Source organism: Theropithecus gelada, chromosome 11 (genome assembly GCF_003255815.1).
Source record: "Theropithecus gelada isolate Dixy chromosome 11, Tgel_1.0, whole genome shotgun sequence".
In the NCBI taxonomy this organism is placed as follows: domain Eukaryota; kingdom Metazoa; phylum Chordata; class Mammalia; order Primates; family Cercopithecidae; genus Theropithecus; species Theropithecus gelada.
Window position 1 is genome coordinate 8011539 of NC_037679.1, and position 21978 is coordinate 8033516.

Sequence of the window (21978 nt, forward strand, 5' to 3'; positions counted from 1 at the left end):
TGAGCGCCGGCCCTAGGCTGCGGGGTCTGCCGGGCAATGTGGTTTGCCAGACTTTAGCGTCCGGGAAGGAAGAGTTTTTCGCGAATAGGCTTCCGGCATTAGGTTCTCCCGCCGAGCATCCTTCTTGGAATTGGCTGGTCTTCCTAGAAACTACAGTCGATGACAGTCGTTGCCCGTGGCTTACAGTGGAGGAATTTAAGGGCATCCTGAGATATCTGTAGCATGTAATTATAGCTAATAACTGCAGTAACAACAATAAATACCATTCGTGGAAAAGCGGTTTTTATAACAATTCTGTGAGAATGGGGCTAGTCCCATTTTACAGTTGGACAAACTAAAGATTAGGTTACAGGAGTAGGTTCACAAGGAGGGTGTTGCAATTCTCCATTGTGTGTGGAACTATCCCAGGCTTAGGAGGACCTTTTAGCAACCTTGGCCCCTGCAGCCGGGTGAATGCCGTAACAACCCCCAGTTATTGTTACAGCTCCAAATGAGCCCACACAATGGACTCTAAAGTCCTCCCGGAAGGATGGTATCTCCTGGGCTCTAGCACCTGTTTTCTCAACATTCCAGATAGAACCCTGGTTTCCTCAATTTTTTTCCCTTTGGAATGTGACCAATTGTTGAGCTGTCTTGGTATATTTGCTTCTTTCTTCCCCCAGATTCCCCTACTTCAGTCTTCCACTGAGTTTTGTTGTTGTTTTAACCCCAAATCGTAAGTTAACTTTGTGTTTCTGTTTGTTCTTATGGGTTCATAACTCTTTCCCTCAAAACAAAACAAAACACTGCAATTGCGGAAACTGTTTAGATAACCGGAAGTATCTTGGACCTCCCTTCCCATTTTCCCAGCAGCAGGTTTGTTGCTTGAATTCCACATGGCTGTAGGTCTGGCTTTTCTCTCCGAATATGCCTTAAGCTCTCAAGCAGAGCCTCAGGATAGACGCAAGTAATCCTAAAGCCCTGAGCATCATGCACACTGGCCCGAAGTAACCCTTGGAGACATACACTTCTCTTAGAACCTGCAGCCTTTCACCTCCCTGCTTCTACTCCAGAGAGAACGGAAGGGAAAGAAGAGAGCTCTGAGATCTGTTAGGTGTAAGTCACCACGAAAGCACGAGAGGGCGCTCGACTCACAGATTCACAGATTCAACTAAAAATCAGACCAACCATGGTAGGCCAGAATCTTCAAAAACTGCAGCCACTTTTTGTTGAGAATCTTCTAAGTGCTCAACTCTGGGCTGGACACTTAATCTACCTTATTTGTTTTACTTAGTTCTCATAGCAGTATGAGATGAGTGCTATCTCCATTTTACTGCTAAGGAGATTGCGGCCCAGAAAGAGTAATTATGCCTTCAAAGGCCACATAGTTAAAAGAATGGGCCGGGTGAGGTGGCTCACGCTTGTATCTCAGCACTTTGGGAGGCCAAGGCAGGAGGACCGCTTGAGCCCAGGAGGTCGAGGTTGCAGTGAGCCATGCTTGTGCCACTGCACTACAGCCTGGGTGACAGAGCAAAACCCTGACTGGAAAAAAAAAAAGAAAGAAAGAAAAAAGAAAAGAATGGAGCCAAAATTCAGGTTCATTTAACTTCAGAGTCCATTACCTTTCCCCGTTTTCAGACTGCCATCTTAACTCTCTTTAAAGATGAGTAAACTGAGCTCCTGGAGGGTGATAAAGCTTGTCCCAGTTCATAGTGGCAGAGTTCCTCTAGTACGTGTGCACACCTCTCATGACACATGTAGGGCTTCAAGGATACTTGTTATTTGTCTTGCCCCACTAGTTTTCTCATAAACGTGCATCTTTGTTTTCTTATTTGTTTGTATTTTTATTTTATTTTATTTATTTATTTTTGAGATGGAGTCTCGCTCTGTCACCAGGCTGGAGTGCAGTGGTGCAATCTCGGCTCAATGCAATCTCCAACTCCCTGGTTCAAGCGATTCTCCTGCCTCAACCTCCCAAGTAGCTGGGATTACAGGCATGTGCCACCATGCCCAGCTAATTTTTGTATTTTCAGTAGGGAAGGGGTTTCATCATGTTGGCCAGGATGGTCTCGATCTCCTGACCTCGTGATGCACCTGCCTCAGCCTCCCAAAGTGCTGGGATTACAGGTGTGAGCCACCGCGCCCAGCTTATTTACTCATTTATTTTTGAGACAGGATTTCACTTTGTTGCCCAGGTTGAAGTGGAGTGGCACAAACAGCTCACTGCAGCCCTGACTTGGGTTCAAGCGATCCTCCTGCCTCATCCTCCCAAGTAGCTGGGACCACAGGTGCACCCCATCACGCCTGGCTAATCGTTTTATTTTCTGTAGAGTCAGGGTCTTGCAATGTTGTCCAGTCTGATCTCAAATTCCTGGTCTCAAGCAATCCGCCCGGCTCATCCTCTCAAAGTGCTGGAACTACAGGCATCAGTCACCGCACCCAAACCATCATCTTTGGAGATGGAGACAGAGGAATGGTGTTCTAGTAAGAACCATAACTGGAGATACCTATTTAGGTACAACATGCCTACCAGTAAGGGGTCCATAGCATTTTGGTTAACAGTGAGATCTGGTTTGAATCTTGGCTCAATTACTTACTAGTACTGTGATCTTGTGCAAATTATATGGCATCTCTGGCTTTTCTCTTTCCTCATTTACAAAACAGAGATAGTACCACTTCCCTCACAGGACAGGACAGCAGAGCAGGTTAGAGTGCATGATGTGCAGCCAGATTGCCTGGATTTGTATCCATGTTCAGCCACTTTCTAGCTGTGTGACCTTGTGCACATTACCTAATCTCTCTGAACCTCGGTCTTCTTTTTCTTTAAAATGAAGTAGATAGTGGCCGGGCACTGTGGCTCACGCCTGTAATCCCAGCACTTTGGGAGGCTGAGGTGGGTGGATCACCTGAGGTCAGGAGTTCGAAACCAGCCTGACCAACATGGAGAAACCTCATCTCTACTAAAAAAAAAAAAAAGAAAAGAAAAAGAAAAAAGAAAACAGAATTAGCCAGGCATGGTGGTGCGTGCCTGTAGTCCCAGCTACTTGGGAGGCTGAGGCAGGAGAATCACTTGAACCCAGGAGGCAGAGGTTATGGTGAGCCAAGATCACGCCATTGCACTCCAGCCAGGGTGAAACTCCATCCAAAAAAAAAAAAAAAAAAAAATAGCACCTCATAGGCTCGTAGGGTTATCACAGGAATAAATAACATAGAAAGAACTCATAAGTGGGGCCGGGCACCGTGGCTTATGCCTGTAATCCCAGCACTTTGGGAGGCCGAGGCAGGAGGATCACTTGAGCCCAGAAATTTGAGAACAGCCTGGACAACATGGTGAAACCCCATCTCTACAAAAAATAGACTACTGTGGTACTCCTGTAGTCCTAGCTACCCAGGAGGGTGAGATAGGAGGATCAGTTGAACCAGGAGGGTGAGGTTGCAGTGAGCAGTAGTCATGCCACTGTACTCCAGCATGGGCGACAGAGTGAGACCCTGTCTCCAAAAAAAATAAAAATCTCGTAAATGCCCCCGACCCATAGTAAACATTGAACAAATGTTAGCTCTTATCATTTATGAGGCTAAACATGATCATATAAAGCCCTCAACACAGTGCACAGTGCTGAACACTCATTAAGTACATGCTAACTTTATTTATTTATTTAGAGACAGAGTCTCCCTCTTTTGCCCAGGCTGGAGTGCAGTGGTGCCATCTCAGCTCACTGCACTTTGCCTCCTGGGTTTAAGCAATTCTCCTGCCTCAGCTTACAGGCACATGCCACCATGCCCAGCTAATTTTTTGTATTTTAGTAGAGATGGGGTTTCACCGTGTTAGCCAGGATGGTCTCGATCTCCTGACCTTGTGATCCACCCGCCTCACCCTTCCAAAGTGCTGGGATTATGAGCGTGAGCCACTGCGCCCGACCTAGTACATGTTAACTTTATTTCTAGCACTAGCACTACACTATGGCACTTGGAAAACAAGAGCTATAAGTCACTGAGAAAGGAAGAGTTAAGGTCCCTGAGCTGCCATCAGTAGGCATCGGAATTGGAAGGTCATGAAGGCAATGTCACCTCTCCTCGAACTCAGAGGAAACCAGAATCCCAGGAGCCTCCCCCAGCTTTGGCTTAGTCTGTCCACCTATGTGGAGTGGGATCTCAGCAGTTTGGATTGTCTACTGATTATTTCATCAAACCTTTTTCTCTCCTCTAGACTCTCCAGGGCAGTGGTTCTCAACCAGAATTTTTCCACAGGGGTCATTTAGCAATGTCTGGAGACATTTTTGGGTGTGATAGCTGGAGAGTGGGGTGCTGTCTTCTAGCATCCACCAGATGTCAGGGACACTGCTAAACATCTTGGGCTGCATAGGACAGTCCCTCACAACAAAGCATTATCCAGTTCAAAATGTCAATAGTTCCAGGGTTGAGAACCCCTGTACCCCTGCTCTAGGGCTAAGGAACCCTTCCTTGGTTTGGCAGGTCTTGGGCGGGGCTAGGGTAGGGGGATGGGGGAGGAGAGAAGCTCCTTCTTGGAGGAGCTGGGGAATGGTAGAGGCAGCCCTTCTGCAACCCACAGAAAGGGCCCCAGGACAGCTTTTCTCTCATTATCATCAATCAGAGGGCTCAGCACAGTGGCTCATGCCCGTAATCCCAGCTCTTAGGGAGGCAGAGATGTGAGAATAGCTTGAGCCCAGGAGTTCGAGACCTGCCTGAGCAATATAGGGAGACCCCGTGCTCCACGAAAAGGAAAAAAAAAAAAAAAAAGACACACACAAAAAAATACCGATTGTAACAACTAAAGAAAACAGAAAAAAATGCGGAGCCAAACTCTTTATATGTATTATATTTTTCATTAATAAATAGGTTTTCTTCATTAAACACAGAACATATAACAGATTGAAACACTCCCCCCTCCCCCCAATTCCAAAGACAAGAGTCTATAAAACAAATGCCAGCTGTACTGCCCTAAGGGCAGAAAAAGTCTGGTGACCCCCACCCAGCCCTGCCCCTGCAGCACCACCACCCCCACACTCTGCAAGAGAAGGGGGTCTGGGGCTTCTCCCTTGGACCCTGGGGACTTAGGTGAGAAGCATGTGAATGTATGATGTCACCTCTCCATGAGGCATGGGCTATGCAAAGATGAGGTTTCCTTCTCATTGGCTCTGACCAGCTCCTGCACTTCCAATTGCATTTACGAAGCACCTGGGCTAAACCCCCAAGGGAGCTGCCACTCGGCTTCCCCACTCTGTTCAACTGCTGCCTCCTTAGAGGGGAAGGGAAGGGCTCTGGGACCCCTCCCATCCCCTGGCCTGCATGGAAACGCTGTGTGGAAGAGGCATGATGCTGAAGGTGAGGCTGCTGTAGGCCTCCAAGCCCAGGAGGCCAGCATGCCCCCCGTCCCCCACAGCTTTCCTTCCTCTGGAGCGGGGGGGCACTGGGGTAGCCGCCCCCTCCACAACCTAGTGCCTAGCTTGGGGTATGATGGTTCTATCTCAGCATCAGGTCCTCATGCCGGGCCTGGCTCCTTCCTCGCCCCATTCCTGTCTCCTTCCAAGCCCTCACCGTGGCCATCTGAAAAACTCATGTCCAGTGTCCTAAATTGTCTCATCCTCCCTCTCCCCGTGCCTCTGCACCCCAAGGGAGGAAGTAGGGGGTTGTCTCCCCCCTCCAATTTCCACTTCACATAATGGAACAGCTTTTGGCCTTTTCCTTCTTGAAGGTAGAAGAGATGAGTTCAGAGCGACTGGGGAGGTGGAGCAGTCGTTTGGAGAGGCTTCGGACAGGGCTCTTCTGGGGTAGTGGGCTAGGCTTGTTCAGACACACCATGGAAGCCATCCGAAAGATGCTGTGGATGCTCTTTTCTGAGGTGAAAGCCGAACCTTCCAGGTAGATTTCTGCACCCAGCTGCTTGGCTATTGCACAGCCCTGCAGGAGGGGATGAGGGCATTAATGCAGTGGGCCACAATGGCTCTGAGACCCTGCCTCTTGTGTGTCACTCCCCAGGGCCACTCCAGAGGGGACCCAGCTGCCAATCTCCAAATACCACCCTCTGCCGATTATTCGATTGTCTTGTCTTTTTTTTTTTTTTTTGGCATACACCCTGTCTGATGATGCCTCTTTTTCTTAAGACGATGTGTGACTGCACATTATAAATCACCTGGAATGCTCTTAAAACTATATTGATGCCAAACTAAATCAGAATTCCTGGGGATAGCTGGGGCAGTGGCTAGTGCCTCTAATCTCAACTACTCAGGAGGCTGTGGTAGGAGGATCACTTGAGGAGGCCAGGAGTTCAAGACCAGCCTAGGCGGCCAGGCGCGGTGGCTCATACCCGTAATCCCAGCACTTTGGGGTTACAAAAATAAATCTCAAAAATAAAAATAATAAAATAATAAAATAATAAAAACTTTTAAAAAATGTTTAAACATTCGCTGGAAGTGGGCACAAAACTATAGTCTCAAATACTAGGGAGGATCCCTTGAGACCAGGAGTTCTACCCTGCAGTGAGCTCGGATCATACCACTACACTTCATTCTGGGTGACAGAGTAAGACCCTGTCTCTGGGAGAAAAAAAAAAAAAGGAAAAGGAAAAAAAAATTCTGGGTATAGAGCCAAGGCATTAGTATTCTTTTTCTTTTTTCTTTTTTGAGACAGAGTCTTGCTCTGTGCCCAGGCTGAAGTGCAGCGGCACAATCTCAGCTCACTACAAGCTCCACCTCCTGGGTTCACGCCATTCTCACGTCTCAGCCTCCTGAGTAGCTGGGACTACAGGCGCCCACCACCACGCCCGGCTAATTTTTTGTATTTTTGGTAGAGACAGGGTTTCACCATGTTAAACAGGATGGTCTCGATCTCCTGACCTTGTTATCCACCCGCCTCAGCCTCCCAAAGTGCTGGGATTATAGGTGTGAGCCACCGCACCCAGCCAGCATTAGTATTCTTAAGAGCTCCCCAGGTCAGGTGCAGTGGAGGCCAAGGCAGGTGGATCACCTGAGGTCAGGAGTTCGAGACCAGCCTGGCCAACATGGTGAAACCCCATCTCTACTAAAAATAACAAAAATTAGCCGGGTGTGTTGGCAGACACCTGTAATCCCAGCTACTTGGGAGGCTGAGGCAGGCGAATCGCTTGAACCCAGGAGGCAAAGGTTGGAGTGAGCTGAGATCACACCACTGCACTCCAGCCTGGGTGACAAGAGCGAAACTCCGTCCCCCAACCCTATGCTCTCATGCACATAAGAAATTATCCAGGGGTTGGCCGGGCGCGGTGGCTCAAGCCTGTAATCTCAGCACTTTGGGAGGCCGAGACGGGTGGATCACGAGGTCAGGAGATCGAGACCATCCTGGCTAACCCGGTGAAACCCCGTCTCTACTAAAAAATACAAAAAACTAGCCGGGTGAGGTGGCGGGCGCCTGTAGTCCCAGCTACTCGGGAGGCTGAGGCAGGAGAATGGCATCAACCCGGGAGGCGGAGCTTGCAGTGAGCTGAGATCCGGCCACTGCACTCCAGCCTGGGCGACAGAGCGAGACTCCGTCTCAAAAAAAAAAAAAAAAAAAGAAATTATCCAGGGGTCTTATCAAAAACGCAGATTCCAGGCCAGGTGTGGTGACTCACACCTGTAATCCCGGCACTTTGGGAGGCCAAGGTGGGAGAATCAGTTGATGTCAGGAGTTCAAGAACAACCTGGGAAACATAATGAGACCTTGTCTCTACAAAAAATGTTAAAGATTAGCTAGGTATGGGGCCCGTACCTATAGTCCCAGCTACTAGGGAGACAGGAGGGAGGATCACTTGAGTCCGGGAGGCCAAGGCTGCATAAACAACTATTATGTGACTGCACTCCAGCCTAGGCAGATCACTTCTTTTATTTCTTGAAACCGAGTCTCACTCTGTTACAAGTGTGCACCACCATCCCTGGCTAATTTTTTGTATTTTTTGTAGAGACGGGATTTCACCATGTTGACCAGGCTGGTCTTGAACTCCTGACCTCAAGTGATCCACCTGCCTCGGTCTCCCAAAGTGCTGGGATTACAGGCGTGAGCTACCACACCTGGCTCTTTTTTTTTTTTTTCCCCTAGAGACAGAGTCTTTCATTCCGTCACCCAGGCTGGAGTGCAGTGGCACATTCTCAGCTAACTGCAACCTCCATCTCCCATGTTCAAGCAATTCTCCTGCCTCAGCCTCCCGAGTAGCTGGGATTACAGGTGCATGCCACCACAACCTGCTAATTTTGGTATTTTTAGTAGAGACAGGGTTTTGCCATGTTGGCCAGGCTAGTCCTGAATTCCTGAGCTCAAGTGATCCATCGGCCTCAGCCTCCCAAAGTGCTGGGATTACAGGTGTGAGCCACCGTGCACAGTGCCCCTCCTCCTTTTTTTTTTTTTTTTTTTTGAGACAGGGTCTCTTTTTGTGTGTGTGTGAAATTCTAATGAACACCTCTAATGATTCTAATGCAGGTGGTCAGAATACAGTCTTAGAAATGTGGGCACACACAGGAATAACTCGCCTGCTAACTGACAGCATACATCTGGGTAAGCAGGTACCCACCACCTCTCTCCAGGTGACTCATTTGCTAATTATTACAGCAGTTGTCTCTTGCCATAGTGGAAGAGTTTGAGCCAGGGCCATATTTCAAGCTGTCTGCCTCTAGCCTTCCTCACTTCAACCTACAACACGCATTTGCACATGCACATACCTGCTCATAGGAGATGGGCGCCTGCTTCTGGTGGGACAGCTCCATCAGAGTACTTAGGTCTGTTCGCAGGTCTGTCTTGCAGCCAATGAGCAAAACGCGGGTACTGGGACAATAATCTAGGATTTCTGTCCTCCACTGAGGGGTTGAGCAGGAAGAAGGGAAGGAGAAGGAGGAAGGGAGGAGAGTTAGTGGTAGACAGATACCAGGAGAAGCTTGGCTGGCAACATTACACACATCACCTCGCTTATCACCAGCCCAGTCCTCCCTATGAGTCACAGCATCGCCACTGCACTAATTACATCATCTTCCTGCCCATGAGGCCTTTGGGGCCCCCAGAGTGCTGACCCAGGAGCCTGTTCCCCCAGTCTATGGCCCAGTCACCAGAGAGAGCGCAAGGGCAATTCTCCTCCCACTCTCTGCCAAGCATACAGAGCAAGGATCTGCCCCCTCACCCCAAAGGGCCTCACAAGTCCAGAATGCCAGGGGGAAGCCAACCAGTCTCTTCCCAAGGGAAGAAGGTGATCCCAGCATCTTCTATACTCTACTAGATACACAAGGTTTCCTAGGACTCCTCAGCATTGGCGGATCTGCCCAGACCCAAGCATTTCATACCAGCAGCTCAGCTCAGACCTGCCTAGCTTGCCCATTCTCAGTGGGACTGGGACCAGGGTCTATAGAAGCTGCCTCCAAAGATCCCATGCCTGACCCTCATACCATATCACTTAAAGGTTCTCTGACTCTCTGTCCTCTGCTTCCTGAGTCTTCAACACCACCCTCCCCTGTGGGGCCTCTGGCAAGGCAGCATGGGATAACAAAAAGGGTGGGAGGCAGCGGGGTAAGCAGACCCAAGTTCCAGTCCCAGAGCTGTAGCTAATGGTGTGGCCTTGGGCAAATCTCTTCCTTCCTGGGCTTCCGTTTCTTGATGTTATACAAGAGGGCATTCATGACAAGGTCCCCACGATTCCTTCTTGGTCCTCATGCTGAGTTAGAGATTGGAGAGTTGATCTAGTCTTACCTTCTTGAGTGCGCTGTCCACTGTCTCTGGACGGCTGATGTCAAAACATAGTAATACTGCGTCCGAGTCGCTGTAGCAGAGTGGACGGACATTATCGTAGTAGGGAGATCCTGGTGTAGGCCAGAAAAAGTTGATGGTGAGCCACGGTGCTTTCCTTCCCCAATAGGCCTAAGCCCTAAAGCCCTGGGAATACCACCCACGATCCCTGAGGATCCACTCATCTCCCGGGGGAATGTGCTATGGCTGGAAGCTTGAGACCTGACCGTCTGCCAGAAGGTCATGCAAGAATATCATCCCCCTTGGTCCAGAAAAAGGGAAAGAAGGCAAAATAAAGTGGGTGGAGTATAATTTGGCCCTGTCCGGGTCTCCTACAGCAGCTTAATTGGACATCTACTAGTTTTCTGAGTCCCAGAAGATGCTTCCAGCCCTGCAGAGAGACAGTGCTTATTTCAGGGTTCCTCTCTTCTAGAGCCTGCCTGCTGCCCAATTTCACTCCCCTCTGCTCCAGGGTCTCCCCAGTGAAGAGACAAACCTGCCTGTTACGTAACCTGGCTGCTGCTTTGCCATGGGGTCAGAACTTTAGGAGGCTAGCAGGGGAGGGAAAGAATCAAGGGTTCAGTGCCCCACTTCTCCACCCACCCAGATCGGCTTACACTGAAAAGGGCAAAAGGAAAGCTGTACCCCCTGACCCCCCCACATCTCAGAAAGGCAGTCTCAAAGACAGCAGCACCGATGGCTGGGGATTTAGAGGCTAGAGCAAGAGTCCTTCGTTGGGGGGGAAACAGGCAATGCAGACCCAGTTGGTCCCGTATGGGAGAATGCTAGGGGCTGAGCCTACCCCCTCCACCCTGGGGAAGGAGCAGTAGCGGATTTGGAACCCAGACAATCCGTGCTCAGAATAGCAAGCAGCCCCTCTCCCTGCACCGCAATCGCCATGGAAACTGGGGGGAATCCAAGCTGGTGGGGGGATGTTGATCATTAAAAAAAAGGAATACAGGGGAGTTGGGATAGCTGCCTGCTCCTTTAGCAAGCCTCCCCCATCCCTTTCTGAGGTGGGGTCTTACCACTGCAGCACTGAGGAGCGGAAGCACTGCAGCATTGGGGAAGGGGGAGGGGAGGAGGCCTCCATTTTGGCTCCAAGCAATCCCCCTCCCTTAAGACCAGCAAGTGAATAATGGGAACAGGGTCAACCCTGACCCCAACATTGGGAAACCCTATCCCACACACCATGGCCACTTCCTCCTTCCTTATGGGAACCTAATCTGAAAGAGGGAGTTTGAGAATAACTGACAGCCTTTATCCTTTTGGAAATTGGGGGTTGGAGGTGTGACACAGGGAATAGAGACTATACTTGCTGATTTTCCATGATCTGGTTTGGGATTTGAGGGCTGCATTCTGACTGTGGAAGGAGGGAGGAGGTGGGGGGAGGGGGTTTGGGCGGTGGTAGTGAAAAGAGATGAGCTGCAGTAAGATTCTGGGAAGATTGGATGGTGGGAGGGTACAGCAGATGAAAAACCAAAAAATTATACATCATGCAGTCAAACTGCATTCTAGTCCAATCTAGCCAGCGTAGCACAGCCCAGGAGAACCAGAACCCTGCCTCCCAAGCCCTGAAACTGCAACAGGGGAAAAGCACACCAGGTTGGGGAATTTTTGTTTGGGGAGGAAAGGCTCATTGTCTGTCTAACCATCCCCTAGCCCCAATCTTTTCAGACCTCAGAACTGGAGCATGGGAACAACAACTGTTGGAGGAGCAGGACAGCATATTTATTATGTAGCAGGAAACACCCAGTGATTTATGGTCCCTTTTAAAACTCAGCCTGAATATGCATTTTTGGGGAGGGGCAGATTTTATTTTCTTTCTCCTATTCCTGGCTTTTACTCCTTTATTATGACTCTGAGCCAGTCCTTTGAAAATGATACGGGGTAAAGAGATAATGGGAAGGGGTCAGAATTAAGGCAAAGGATAGCCTAGCACTAAGGGCTTGGGGCTGAGAGGCTGGAAAAACATTGTTTCTACATTCTAGAGAGACAGGGCATCTTCTACCTCACCCCAGTAGAGGGAAAACAGGCAGAGCCAACCTCCCCTCTGCCCTGCTGGCCACTATTCACAACTGACTATGCCCTATATTAAGCCATCTCCCCCACCCTCCAAAACATCGATGATGCATCGCTTCATCCCTGAGCTGCAGCGGTGTGACGAGTGGGGCTGAGCTGCGGCAGGAGGACAGCAGTGGCCCAAGGTGGAATGAATGCAGGAGACGAAACTGAGTCTGAGCAATCTTTCCCCAAAGCAGACTTGTCTCCCCGCCCCAACCACACTGCCTCCAGCAGCACTGCCTCTTGCCTCTTATTTGGCTTTGCTCTGGGGAAGTAAAAAGTGTGTGTGTGTGTGTGTGTGTGTGTGTGTGTGTGTGCGCGCGCGCGCGCGCGCGCCCCCACACGTTGGGTGGCAGGGAAGGAAAAGAAGTCCTGTTTTACTGCCCTCCCACCCCAGGAATATTCATGGATCCCTTCACCTCACCATCCCAGCCCTCTAAAGGGTGGAACTAGACGCAGGGAAGAGAGTAGCTCCTGGGCTTCACCTACTCTGCACCCTTGGACCATGCAACTGAGTCGACCAACTGTCACCCTTCCCCACAACTAAGGAGTCTTCAGATTCTCTTCTTTCACTTCTCCCCACCAAAGGGGAAAACAACTTCTAGAAGACAGCAGCTACACAGCAGACCAGTGGGGGTGGGAAAGGGGCATTTGGAGCCGAATTCTTACCTGAGGTATCCCAGAGACTAAGCTCCACCCTCTGTTCCTCTGTCTCCAAACAGGCTGTGTAATTTTCGAACACGGTGGGCACATAGGTCTGTGAAAAGAGAGGAAACATTCACCCCGGGCCCCCCTACCCTCAGATACCCTGGTTAGTGCTGGCTACACGCGCACTCACCAGAGAGACAGTAAAGTCACAGGAGACAAGAAACCAGAGGAGATGCCTGGGTCAGGAGGGAAGGGAATGTGGGGGACCGGGCACTTTGCTCTGTGGCAGTGAGAAATGTGAATGACACCCCCCACCACCACCACCGCACCAGGGGTAATCCCCTCATATCCTAGACGATTAGGGACACACAAACACACACAGATTCTTCCCATCCCCAGATTTGTGTTTCCCAATTTGAGAGAGCCACAGGCCAAAGCCAATCCTAGCTCATCTCCTCTCAAACCCCTCCAGCATGGTGAACAGAGGGCTGCAGAAGCCTGCCTGGAGGCACTGGCATAGAGCCTTTGAGGAGCAGGTGAGCGGATAGGCAGGGATTACGTCAAGAAGAAACCCCAGACTCAAATGCCTCCAGTGCCCTCTCCTGAGAGCAGACTCCAGGGACGCAGGAAGGTGGAGGGGATCTGATGGGGCCTTTGGGTGAAGAGGTGAGGAGGAGCCAGCGGGGCGGCAGAAGTGGAACAGGTCTCAGGGGAAGCTAAGGCAGGGCAGTCCTCCAGCCAAAAAGCAGCGGAGGATGGGAAAGCCTCAGAAAGCGGCTGAGGATGGGCTGGGGCTGGGGGAGCCACGTCTCCTGGGCAGGTGGAAATCTACCCCAAGTCGGGCTGGCAGGGAGAAAAGCCGGCCAGCGGGCGGGCGGGCAGCTCACCTCCGGATAGCAATCCTTCGCTAACACTTGTAACATCGCGGTCTTCCCACACTGCACGTCCCCGACCAGAACGAGCTTACATCTGGCCACGACTGGCTGGGGGGCCCGTCTCTCTTTCATGGTTGCAGTGTCCGCGGGACTTGAATTTCGATTCAGAAGGGAGGGTTGCGCCAGGTGCGTCTCGGCACGCCAACCCAGCCGGATTCCCTGCCTCCCTCCAACTGTGGAGGAGGCCGGCACAGCCGCCTTTTATTTCTCTGGTTGAGCCAATCACAAGAGGAGGCGGACTCTGTTACGCCCAATCCCTGAGGTGGGATTCCCTCCAGCAGCCAATGGATCTGAGGATCTGAGTCAGCGCCCCCTTCCTCCCTTCCCTTTCTCTTAAAGCTGCACCGTTGCTTCCCCCAGAAAGGGGATTCCCACGTTGTTTTGCATTTGTATTAGGAAGGGGAAAGGATACTGGAAGCAAAATGAAATGATCTGGAGTGTCTACCAATAAGTGTCAAAAAAACAAACTAGCTATGGAAGCAGGAAGTGAGGTCAGGCTGGAGTTGCAGGGACTGTCCCGGGTGGGTTAGAAGAGCAGGACCTGCTTAGACTATAGACAGGTGCATGTGTGTGTGTTGGAGGAGTGGGGGGTGGGGGAGGTGGCCCAGAGCTTCTCTGACATTTTTTTTTTCTTTTTTTTTTCCTTACATCTTTTGTTTTAAGTAGAGACAGGGGTCTCACCATGTTGCCCAGACTGGTCTTGAATCTCTGGGCTCAAGCAATCCGCCTGTCTCAGCCTCCCAAAGTGCTGGGACTACAGACATGAGCCACAGCATCTGGCCTGATGTCTGACTTTTTTGTTTTTTCTAACTCCCATCCAAACTAGTTCTTGCTTCCCCTTATTTCCCTTCCCAATATCAGCTCCTGCTGTACCTCTTTTATTTTTATTTTTATTTGTGTGTTTATTTATTCATTCATTTTGAGATGGAGTATCGCTCTTGTTGCCCAGGCTGGAGTGCAATGGCGCGATCTCAGCTCACTGCAACCTCCACCTCCCTGGTTGAAGCAATTCTCCTGCCTCAGCCTCCTGAGGAGCTGGGATTACAGGCACCCACCTCGATGCCCTGCTAATTTTTGTATTTTTGGTAGAGACGGGGTTTCTCCATGTTGGTCAGGCTGGTCTCAAGCTCCCGACCTCAGGTAATCCGCCCACCTTGGCCTCCCAAAGTGCTGGGATTATAGGTGTGAGTCACCATGCCTGCCTGGCCAGTGCCCCCTTTAAAGCCTTCTCTTCTTCAAGAATCACCTTCGCCACCAAAAAGAGAGAGACAGAGAGAGAGAAAGAAAGAAAGAAAAGAAAGAAAGAAAGCTTTCTAGAGTCGTCCAGAAAAAAACACACAGCACCTGACGCAGTGATGGGTAGAGAGAAATGAGGGACTCTGGCAAGTGGGGATGGGAGAGAGGAAGAAGACAAAGCAAACACACTCACTGTTTGGCCAGACAGCCTCTCACCCATGCCTAGCAGAAGCTGCTTAGGGGTGTTTGTTCTGTGGCCTAGGCTCAGCTTCCTGGATGAATCAGGCACAGGTCCAGTTCCATGTTAACGCCCACTGAAACTGACGCACTAATTGTGTCACCTGGTTAAAGTTCAGACTGGACCCAGGATTTTGGGATTAGAAGCTGGAGGACAATCTAAGGTTGAGATGAACTACATAACTTTTTTTTTTTTTTTTTTTTTTTTTTTTTGAGATGGAGTCTCACTCTGTTACCCAGGCTGGAGTGCAGTGGCTCAATCTCAGCTCACTGCAACCTCTGCCTCCTGGGTTCAAGCAATTCTCCTGTCTCAGCCTCCTGAGTAGCTGAGACTACAGGCACACATCACCATGCCTGGCTAATTTTTGTATTTTCAGTAGAAACAGGGTTTCACTATATTGGTCAGGCTGGTCTCGAACTCCTGACCTTAGGTGATCCACCCACCTCAGCCTCCCAAAGTGCTGGGATTACAAGCATGAGCCACCGCGCCCAGCTGAGCTTCATAACTTCTTAACAGCCCTGTCCCGTGGGGCCCCTGAATTTTGGGGAGGCTCTCTACTAGAGGGAACTATGGGCTGTCCACAGCTTAAATAAACCACTGATTGTCCAGGAATCAAGACTGTCCAAATAAGGATTCCAAGGGATTTGTGATTGAAGGAAGACCAACTTTGGGCAAAATTGAGAGTAGTCCCTTTCCCTTGTCAAGCCCAGTGTCTCTGGAGCATGACCTGGGCCTTGTTTCACCTGAGCTTTACTTTTTATATATATATATACAGAGTCTTGCTCTGTCACCCAGGCTGGAGTGCAGTGGCGTGATCTTGGCTCACTGCAACCTCTGCCTCCCAGGTTCAAGCGATTCTCCTACCTCAGCCTTCCGAGTAGCTGGGATTACAGGTGCCTGCCACCATGCCCGGCTAATTTTTGTATTTTTAGTAGAGATGGGGTGTCGCTATGTTGGCCAGGCTTGTCGTAAACTCCTGACCTTAGGTGATCCACCTGCCTCAAATCCCAAAGTGCTGGGATTACAGGCATGAACCACTGTGCCCCAGCCTGAGCTTTACTCTTAATTCATAGTCATTGCTGCCCCACCCAGGGATAGTTTCCCTATGATAAAGGATGCCTGAAAGCCTTCCACAGACCCAAAGGGACAGATCTGTAAGAGTGAGATTTCCAGTGCCCACTATAGGCAGTAGGAGAGTGGATGTTGTTTTGAGAATACAGCCTAGCCAGTGTTCCTCCAGTCAAACCTCGTACCTCTGGGGCCAAGGCCTACACCTGCTCTCCACCCCTATCCTAAGCTCCATTCACTTCCTGGGATGGGTAATGGCCTGAGGGAAACTTCAGGGTGGAAAGGGCATTATCCAGGTGTTGCCATTAGCTGGCTGCCTCTTCTCCCAGGCTTTCTGAAGGTTTCTGCCCTTTACCTCCCCTCATCCTCCGCCCTCAGATAATGTTCTGTTGATAGAATTCGTCCTCTTCTTGCCCTTTTCCAGCAGCCTGACAGCCTCTCTGAGCTGTATATAAGTGGGGTTTGGGAGAGTTCCAGGAACAGCTATAAGATCATGAACTGCCTCAATCTGGAATCCTTTCCCACAGCCTGACCTTCTCCTTCTGTATCCTCCTGTCCCCTACCTTCAGTCTCATCTGGACTTAGTTCTGGAAGCATCAGTAGAGTTCCCATACATACTCTTTTTTTTTTTTTTTTTTTTTCTTTTTCAAGACAGAGTCTTGCTCTGTTGCTCAGGCTGGAGTGCAGAGGCATGATCTCTGCTCACTGCAACTTCCACGTCCTGGGTTCAAGCAATTCTCCTGCCTCAGCCTCCCAAGTAGCTGGGATTACAGGCACATGCAACCACGCCCAGCAAATTTTTGTATTCTTAGTAGAGACAGGGTTTCACCATGTTGGCCAGGCTGCTCTCAAACTCTTGACCTTGTGATCCGCCCACCTCGGCCTCCCAAAGTGCTGGGATTACAGGCGTGAGCCACCTCGCCCAGTCCCCCATACATCCTCTTAACTCTTAACTGAGTTCCCTCCAATCACAGCCCCACAGGAGTTAGCCTTCTCTCCATGTTCTCTACCAGCCTCCCCCTACACACACCATTCATCCACTACTCCAAATAAACTTTCAGAATAAGTAAAAACTGTTCCTGCTAAACAAACAGCTTCTTCTGGCTTCTAAGAACATTGCCATTCCTGAGCTCCTCCCAGACAGAAATTCTGAGAGCTGGTGCCAACACTGATTCTTCCCTGGGTGACTGCATTTCAGGGTCAAGTAGCAGAAGGCCCGAACCATTATACAGAGCAGCCTCCACCACGGCCGAGGCCCAAGATGTGTCTCCAAAGATATTTTGTGGGTCATATGTTTATGAGTTTTGGTGGAAAACGTGTTATGTGTGTGAAAGTGTGTGTGTTAGATCAAGTGGCAGGGATGTAACAGGAAAAGGATGGAACTAAAGTTTAGCGGGTCTAGGCCTTGGACCTTGCTCTGCCTTTAACAAACCGTGTGCCTTTGAGTAAGTTACTTCCCTCTCTGGGTGCCTATTTCCTTAAATGCAGTGTGATGGATTTAACTAGAGAAGGAGTTTTTAGATGTTATTTAATTAATTAATTAATTTTTTTTGAGACAGAGTTTCACTCTTGTTGCCCAGGCTGGAGTGCAATGGCACGATCTTGGCTCACTGCAACCTCCACCTCCCAGATTCAAGCAATTCTCCTGTCTCAGCCTCCTGAGTAGCTGGGATTACAGGCATGCACCACCACGCCCAGCTAATTTTTATATTTTTAGTAGAGATGGGGTTTCTCCATGTTGGTCAGGCTGGTCTCAAACTCCAGACGTCAGGTGATCCACCAGCCTTGGCCTCCCAAAGTGCTGGGATTACAGGTGTGAACCAGCACGCTTAGTCTAGATGTTGTTATTATTATTATTATTATTTAGCGGTTAGACTCGCTTCTCCAAATTTGTTTAAACCTCTTTTAAATAACTTTATTTCAAACTCCATAGCCAAGACCAGGTGTGGTGGCTCACACCTATAATCCCAGGATTTGGGGTGGCTGAGGTGGGAGGATCACTTGAGACCAGGAGTTCAAGACCAGCTTGGGCAATGGAGTGAGACCCCATCTCTACAAGAAAAATTTAAAAATCAAATAAGGCCGGGCGCGGTGGCTCAAGCCTGTAATCCCAGCACTTTGGGAGGCCGAGACGGGCGGATCACGAGGTCAGGAGTTTGAGACCATCCTGGCTAACACGGTGAAACCCTGTCTCTACTAAAAAATACAAAAAGCTAGCCGGGCGAGGTGGCTGGTGCCTGTAGTCCCAGCTACTCGGGAGGCTGAGGCAGGAGAATGGCGTAAACCCGGGAGGCGGAGCTTGCAGTGAGCTGAGATCCGGCCACTGCACTCCAGCTCGGGCGACAGAGCAAGACTCCGTCTCAAAAAAAAAAAAAAAAAAAAAAAAAAATCAAATAAAAGTCTGTAGCCAGATTAATACATTAAAGTGTCTCTTCTGGGTCAGGCACAGTGGCTCACACCTGTAATCCCAGCACTTTGGGAGGCTGAGGTGGGTGGATCACTTGTGATCAAGAGTTCGAGACCAGCCTGGCCAACATGGTGAAACCCCATCTCTACTAAAAATACAAAAATTAGCCAGGCTGGTGACAGGTGCCTGTAATCCCAGCTACTCGGGAGGGTGAGGCAGGAAAATAGCTTGAACCTCAGGAGGCAGAGGTTGCAGTGAGCTGAAACTGCGCCACTGCACTCCAGCCTGGGCGACCGAGGGAGATGCTGTCTCAAAAAAACAAACAAACAAGCAAACAAACAAAAAAAGCAAAGGTGGCTCTTCCCTATCAAGATCAGAAAAATTTAAAATAAGGTTATAGTTGAAAACATTATGCCAAGGTGAAAGAAGCCAACCACAAAAGACCATATAGACTGTGTCCATTTATATGAAATGTCCAGAATAGGCAAATCTGAAAAAACAGAAAGTAGACTAATAGTTGCCTAGGTCTGTGGAGTTGAGGAGGAAACGGGGAGTGACTGAAAAATCATCAAATTGTATAGTTCAAACCGGTGAATTCAGGATAGGCACAGTGGTTCATGCTTGTAATCCAACACTTTGGGAGGCTGATGCAGGCAGATTGCTTGAGCTCAGGAGTTCAAGACCAGCCTGGGCAACATGGTGAAACTCTGGATCTACAAAAAATACAAAAATTAGCTGGGCGTGGTGGCATGTGCCAGTGGTCTTAGCTACTCCGGAGGCTAAGGAGGGAGGATTGCTTGAGCCTGGGGAGGTTGAGGCTGCAGTGAGCCGTGATCATGCCACCTCACTCCAGCTTGGGCAACCAAGTGTGACCCTGTCTCAAAATAAAATAAAATAAAACTACTGGTCTGGATAATACCCTCTAGCACAAATATGTGTGTGTATACCACATGCTCAAAGTTCAGGGCTGCCCTATCTTTTTTGGTTCTGATTACTCTGATAAATTCCCTATCTGGGACAGTGGCATAATATACAAAGATGTTCAGGGTTGTAACAAATTAAAATTCATGCTGACTTGTACTAGAGAATACACAAGCCTCATACTTTCTCTGCCCTAGGGATTCTTTGCAAAGAGCCCCCAGGCACACTGCCACCTGCATCTCCCAGAACAAGGCCCATTATCCCCTTCCCTTCATATGACGCAGGTGCTGCACTCCTCAGTCCTAAGCAATAACTTGTGATCTCAGGGGTCTCTGGTCCCTGGCACCTGGGAACACCTGACCTTTTGACTGCTGATCTTTTAACTGAGCACTCTAAGACACAGTCCTGCCTTGGGGGAGTTTACAGTTAAGCAGGGAGACAAGAAAGAAGCAGGCCAGGAGCAGTGGCTCACGCCTATGATCCTAGCACTTTGGGAGGCAAAGGCGGGTGAATCACTTGAGGTTAGGAGTTCGAGACCAGCCTGGCCAACATGGTAAAACCCCTTTCTCTACTAAAACACAGAAATTAGCCAGGCATGGTGGCAGATGCCTATAGTCTCAGCTACTGGAAGGCTGAAGCAGGAGAATCACTTGAACCCAAGAGGCGGAGGTTGTGGTGAGCCAAGATCACGCCACTGCACTCCAGCCTGGGCAACAGAGAGAGACTCCCTCTCAAAAAAAAAAAAAGAAAGAAAAGAAAAGAAAAAAAAAATCTACTGTAATTTTTTTTTTTTTTTTTTTTTTTTGAGACGGAGTTTTGCTTTTGTTGTCCAGGCTAGAGTGCAATGGCACGATCTTGGCTCACCACAACCTTCACCTCCCGGGTTCAAGTGATTCTCCTGCCTCAGCCTCCCAAGTAGCTGGGATTACAGGCATGTGCCACCACACCCGGTGATTTTGTAATTTTAGTAAAGACGGGATTTCTCCATGTTGGTCAGGCTGGTCTCAAACTCCCAACCTCAGATAATCCGCCCGCCTCAGCCTCCCAAAATTCTGGGATTACAGGCGTGAGTCACTGCGACTGGCTAAAATATCTGTAAAAGCACTTCAAAGGCTGGGCGTGGTGGCTCACATCTGTAATCCCAGCACTTTGGGAGGCTGAGGCAGGCGGATCACCTGAGGTCAGGAGTTCGAGACCAGCCTGACCAACATGGTGAAACCCTGTCTCTACTAAAAATACAAAAGTTAGCCGGGCCTGGTGACACTTGCCTGCAATCCCAGCTACTCAAGAGGCTGAGGCAAGAGAATCATGTGAACCCGGGAGGCAGAGGTTGCGGTGAGCCAAAATCGTGTCATTGCACTCTAGCCTGGGTGACAGAGCGAGACTCCATCTCAAAAAAAAAACAAAAAACAAAAACTGGGCTCTCGGCCTTAGCGCCATTTTTCTGGAAACCTCTGCGCCATGAGAGCCAAGTGGAGGAAGAAGCAAATGCGCAGGCTGAAGCGCAAAAGAAGAAAGATGAGGCAGAGGTCCAAGTAAACCGCTAGCTTGTTGCATCGTGGAGGCCACAGGAGCAGAAACGTGGAATGCCAGGCGCTGGGGATGCTGGTACAAGTTGTGGGACTGCATGCTACTGTCTAGAGCTTGTCTCAATGGATCTAGAACTTCATCGCCCTCTGATCGCCGATCACCTCTGAGACCCACCTTGCTCATAAACGAAACTACCCATGTTGGTCCTCTGCCCTGGACTTGTGACATTCTGGACTATTTCTGTGTTTATTTGTGGCCGAGTGTAACAACCCTAAAATAAATCACCTCTTCCGCTCTTTTAGCTGAAGAAAAAAAAAAAAAAAAACTGGGTCTCAATTTGTCGCCCAGCCTAGAGTGATGCAGTGGTGAGATCATAGCTTACTACAGCCTTGAACTCTGGGGCTCAAGTGATCCTCCTGCCTCAGCCTCCCAAAGTACTGTGATTAGAGGTGGGAGCCATTGTGCCTGGCAGACTAATTTCAATAAGAACATTTGCCATGGTGGAACTGTGGCACATCCAATAAATGAGTGTTAGAAAGGACTTAGGATCTGAGCTTACATTTGGTGATTTGGCGAAGAGGTCAAGGAAGTGAGGCTTTTCTCAGGATTGGATGCTGGTCAGAAAGTTAAGTATCCAGGAGGCAGAGGCTGCAGTAAGCTGAGATTGTGCCACTGCACTGTAGCCTGGGCAACAGAGCGAGACTCCAACTCAAGAAAAAAAAAAAAAAAGAAAGAAAGAAAGAAAAGAAAGAAAAAGAAAGTGGAGTATCAATAAATCTTCTGTCCTGTACAAGGTGGGAGGAATGAAGCAAGGCTAAGTGTGGTAAAGAAGCAGCATGGGCTCATGTTAGCTTGGATGCATGGATGGTTGGTTATTCTTGTGGTTTGGACAATGTTCTTGTTTCTGTCTTTGTTCAGATATGATTACTGAGAGATCTTGTTTCTGTCTGGATCTCTTGAGGTCGGTCACAGTGTGGCCTTGCCTGATGCTGGTATTCTGTGAAATGCTTATGAGAAAACCAAAGCATTGCTGAGAGTGCCAGGCAAGTTCCTGACTGCCGGGAGCTGCTTTCTCCTTCTCAGCTCCTCTTCTGCTCCTCTTCCTGGGAGCTGGGCATTGTTACATAAGTGGTGAGAGAGCTAAAGGAAAAACAAAAAGAAAGAGAATTTTTCCAGGAAAACTTTCTGGAAAAAGTAGCACTGAGCTATGAGGC

At 49.4% G+C, this 21978-nt stretch overlaps 1 protein-coding gene across 1 annotated transcript; it reads right to left on the bottom strand.

Moving 5' to 3' along the window:
- Window positions 1–4801: 4801 nt before the first annotated feature.
- On the bottom strand, window positions 4802–13561 carry RND1 (Rho family GTPase 1). The gene is made up of 5 exons (XM_025402228.1): window positions 13317–13561; window positions 12451–12538; window positions 9682–9791; window positions 8667–8801; window positions 4802–5898 (listed from the first exon to the last, which is right to left on the bottom strand). Exons 1-5 carry the CDS (start codon window positions 13434–13436, stop codon window positions 5653–5655), a joined length of 699 nt encoding a protein of 232 aa, XP_025258013.1. The 5' UTR covers window positions 13437–13561; the 3' UTR covers window positions 4802–5652.
- Window positions 13562–21978: the final 8417 nt, after the last annotated feature.

Coding starts and splice junctions, on each gene's coding strand:
- RND1 (XM_025402228.1), bottom strand. CDS start 13,436: ATGAAAGAGAGACGGGCCCCCCAGCCAGTCGTGGCCAGATGTAAGCTC. Junction 12,539..13,316: donor CGAAGGATTGCTATCCGGAG/GTGAGCTGCCCG, acceptor CTCTTTTCACAG/ACCTATGTGCCCACCGTGTT. Junction 5,899..8,666: donor CGCCCATCTCCTATGAGCAG/GTATGTGCATGT, acceptor CCCCTCCTGCAG/GGCTGTGCAATAGCCAAGCA.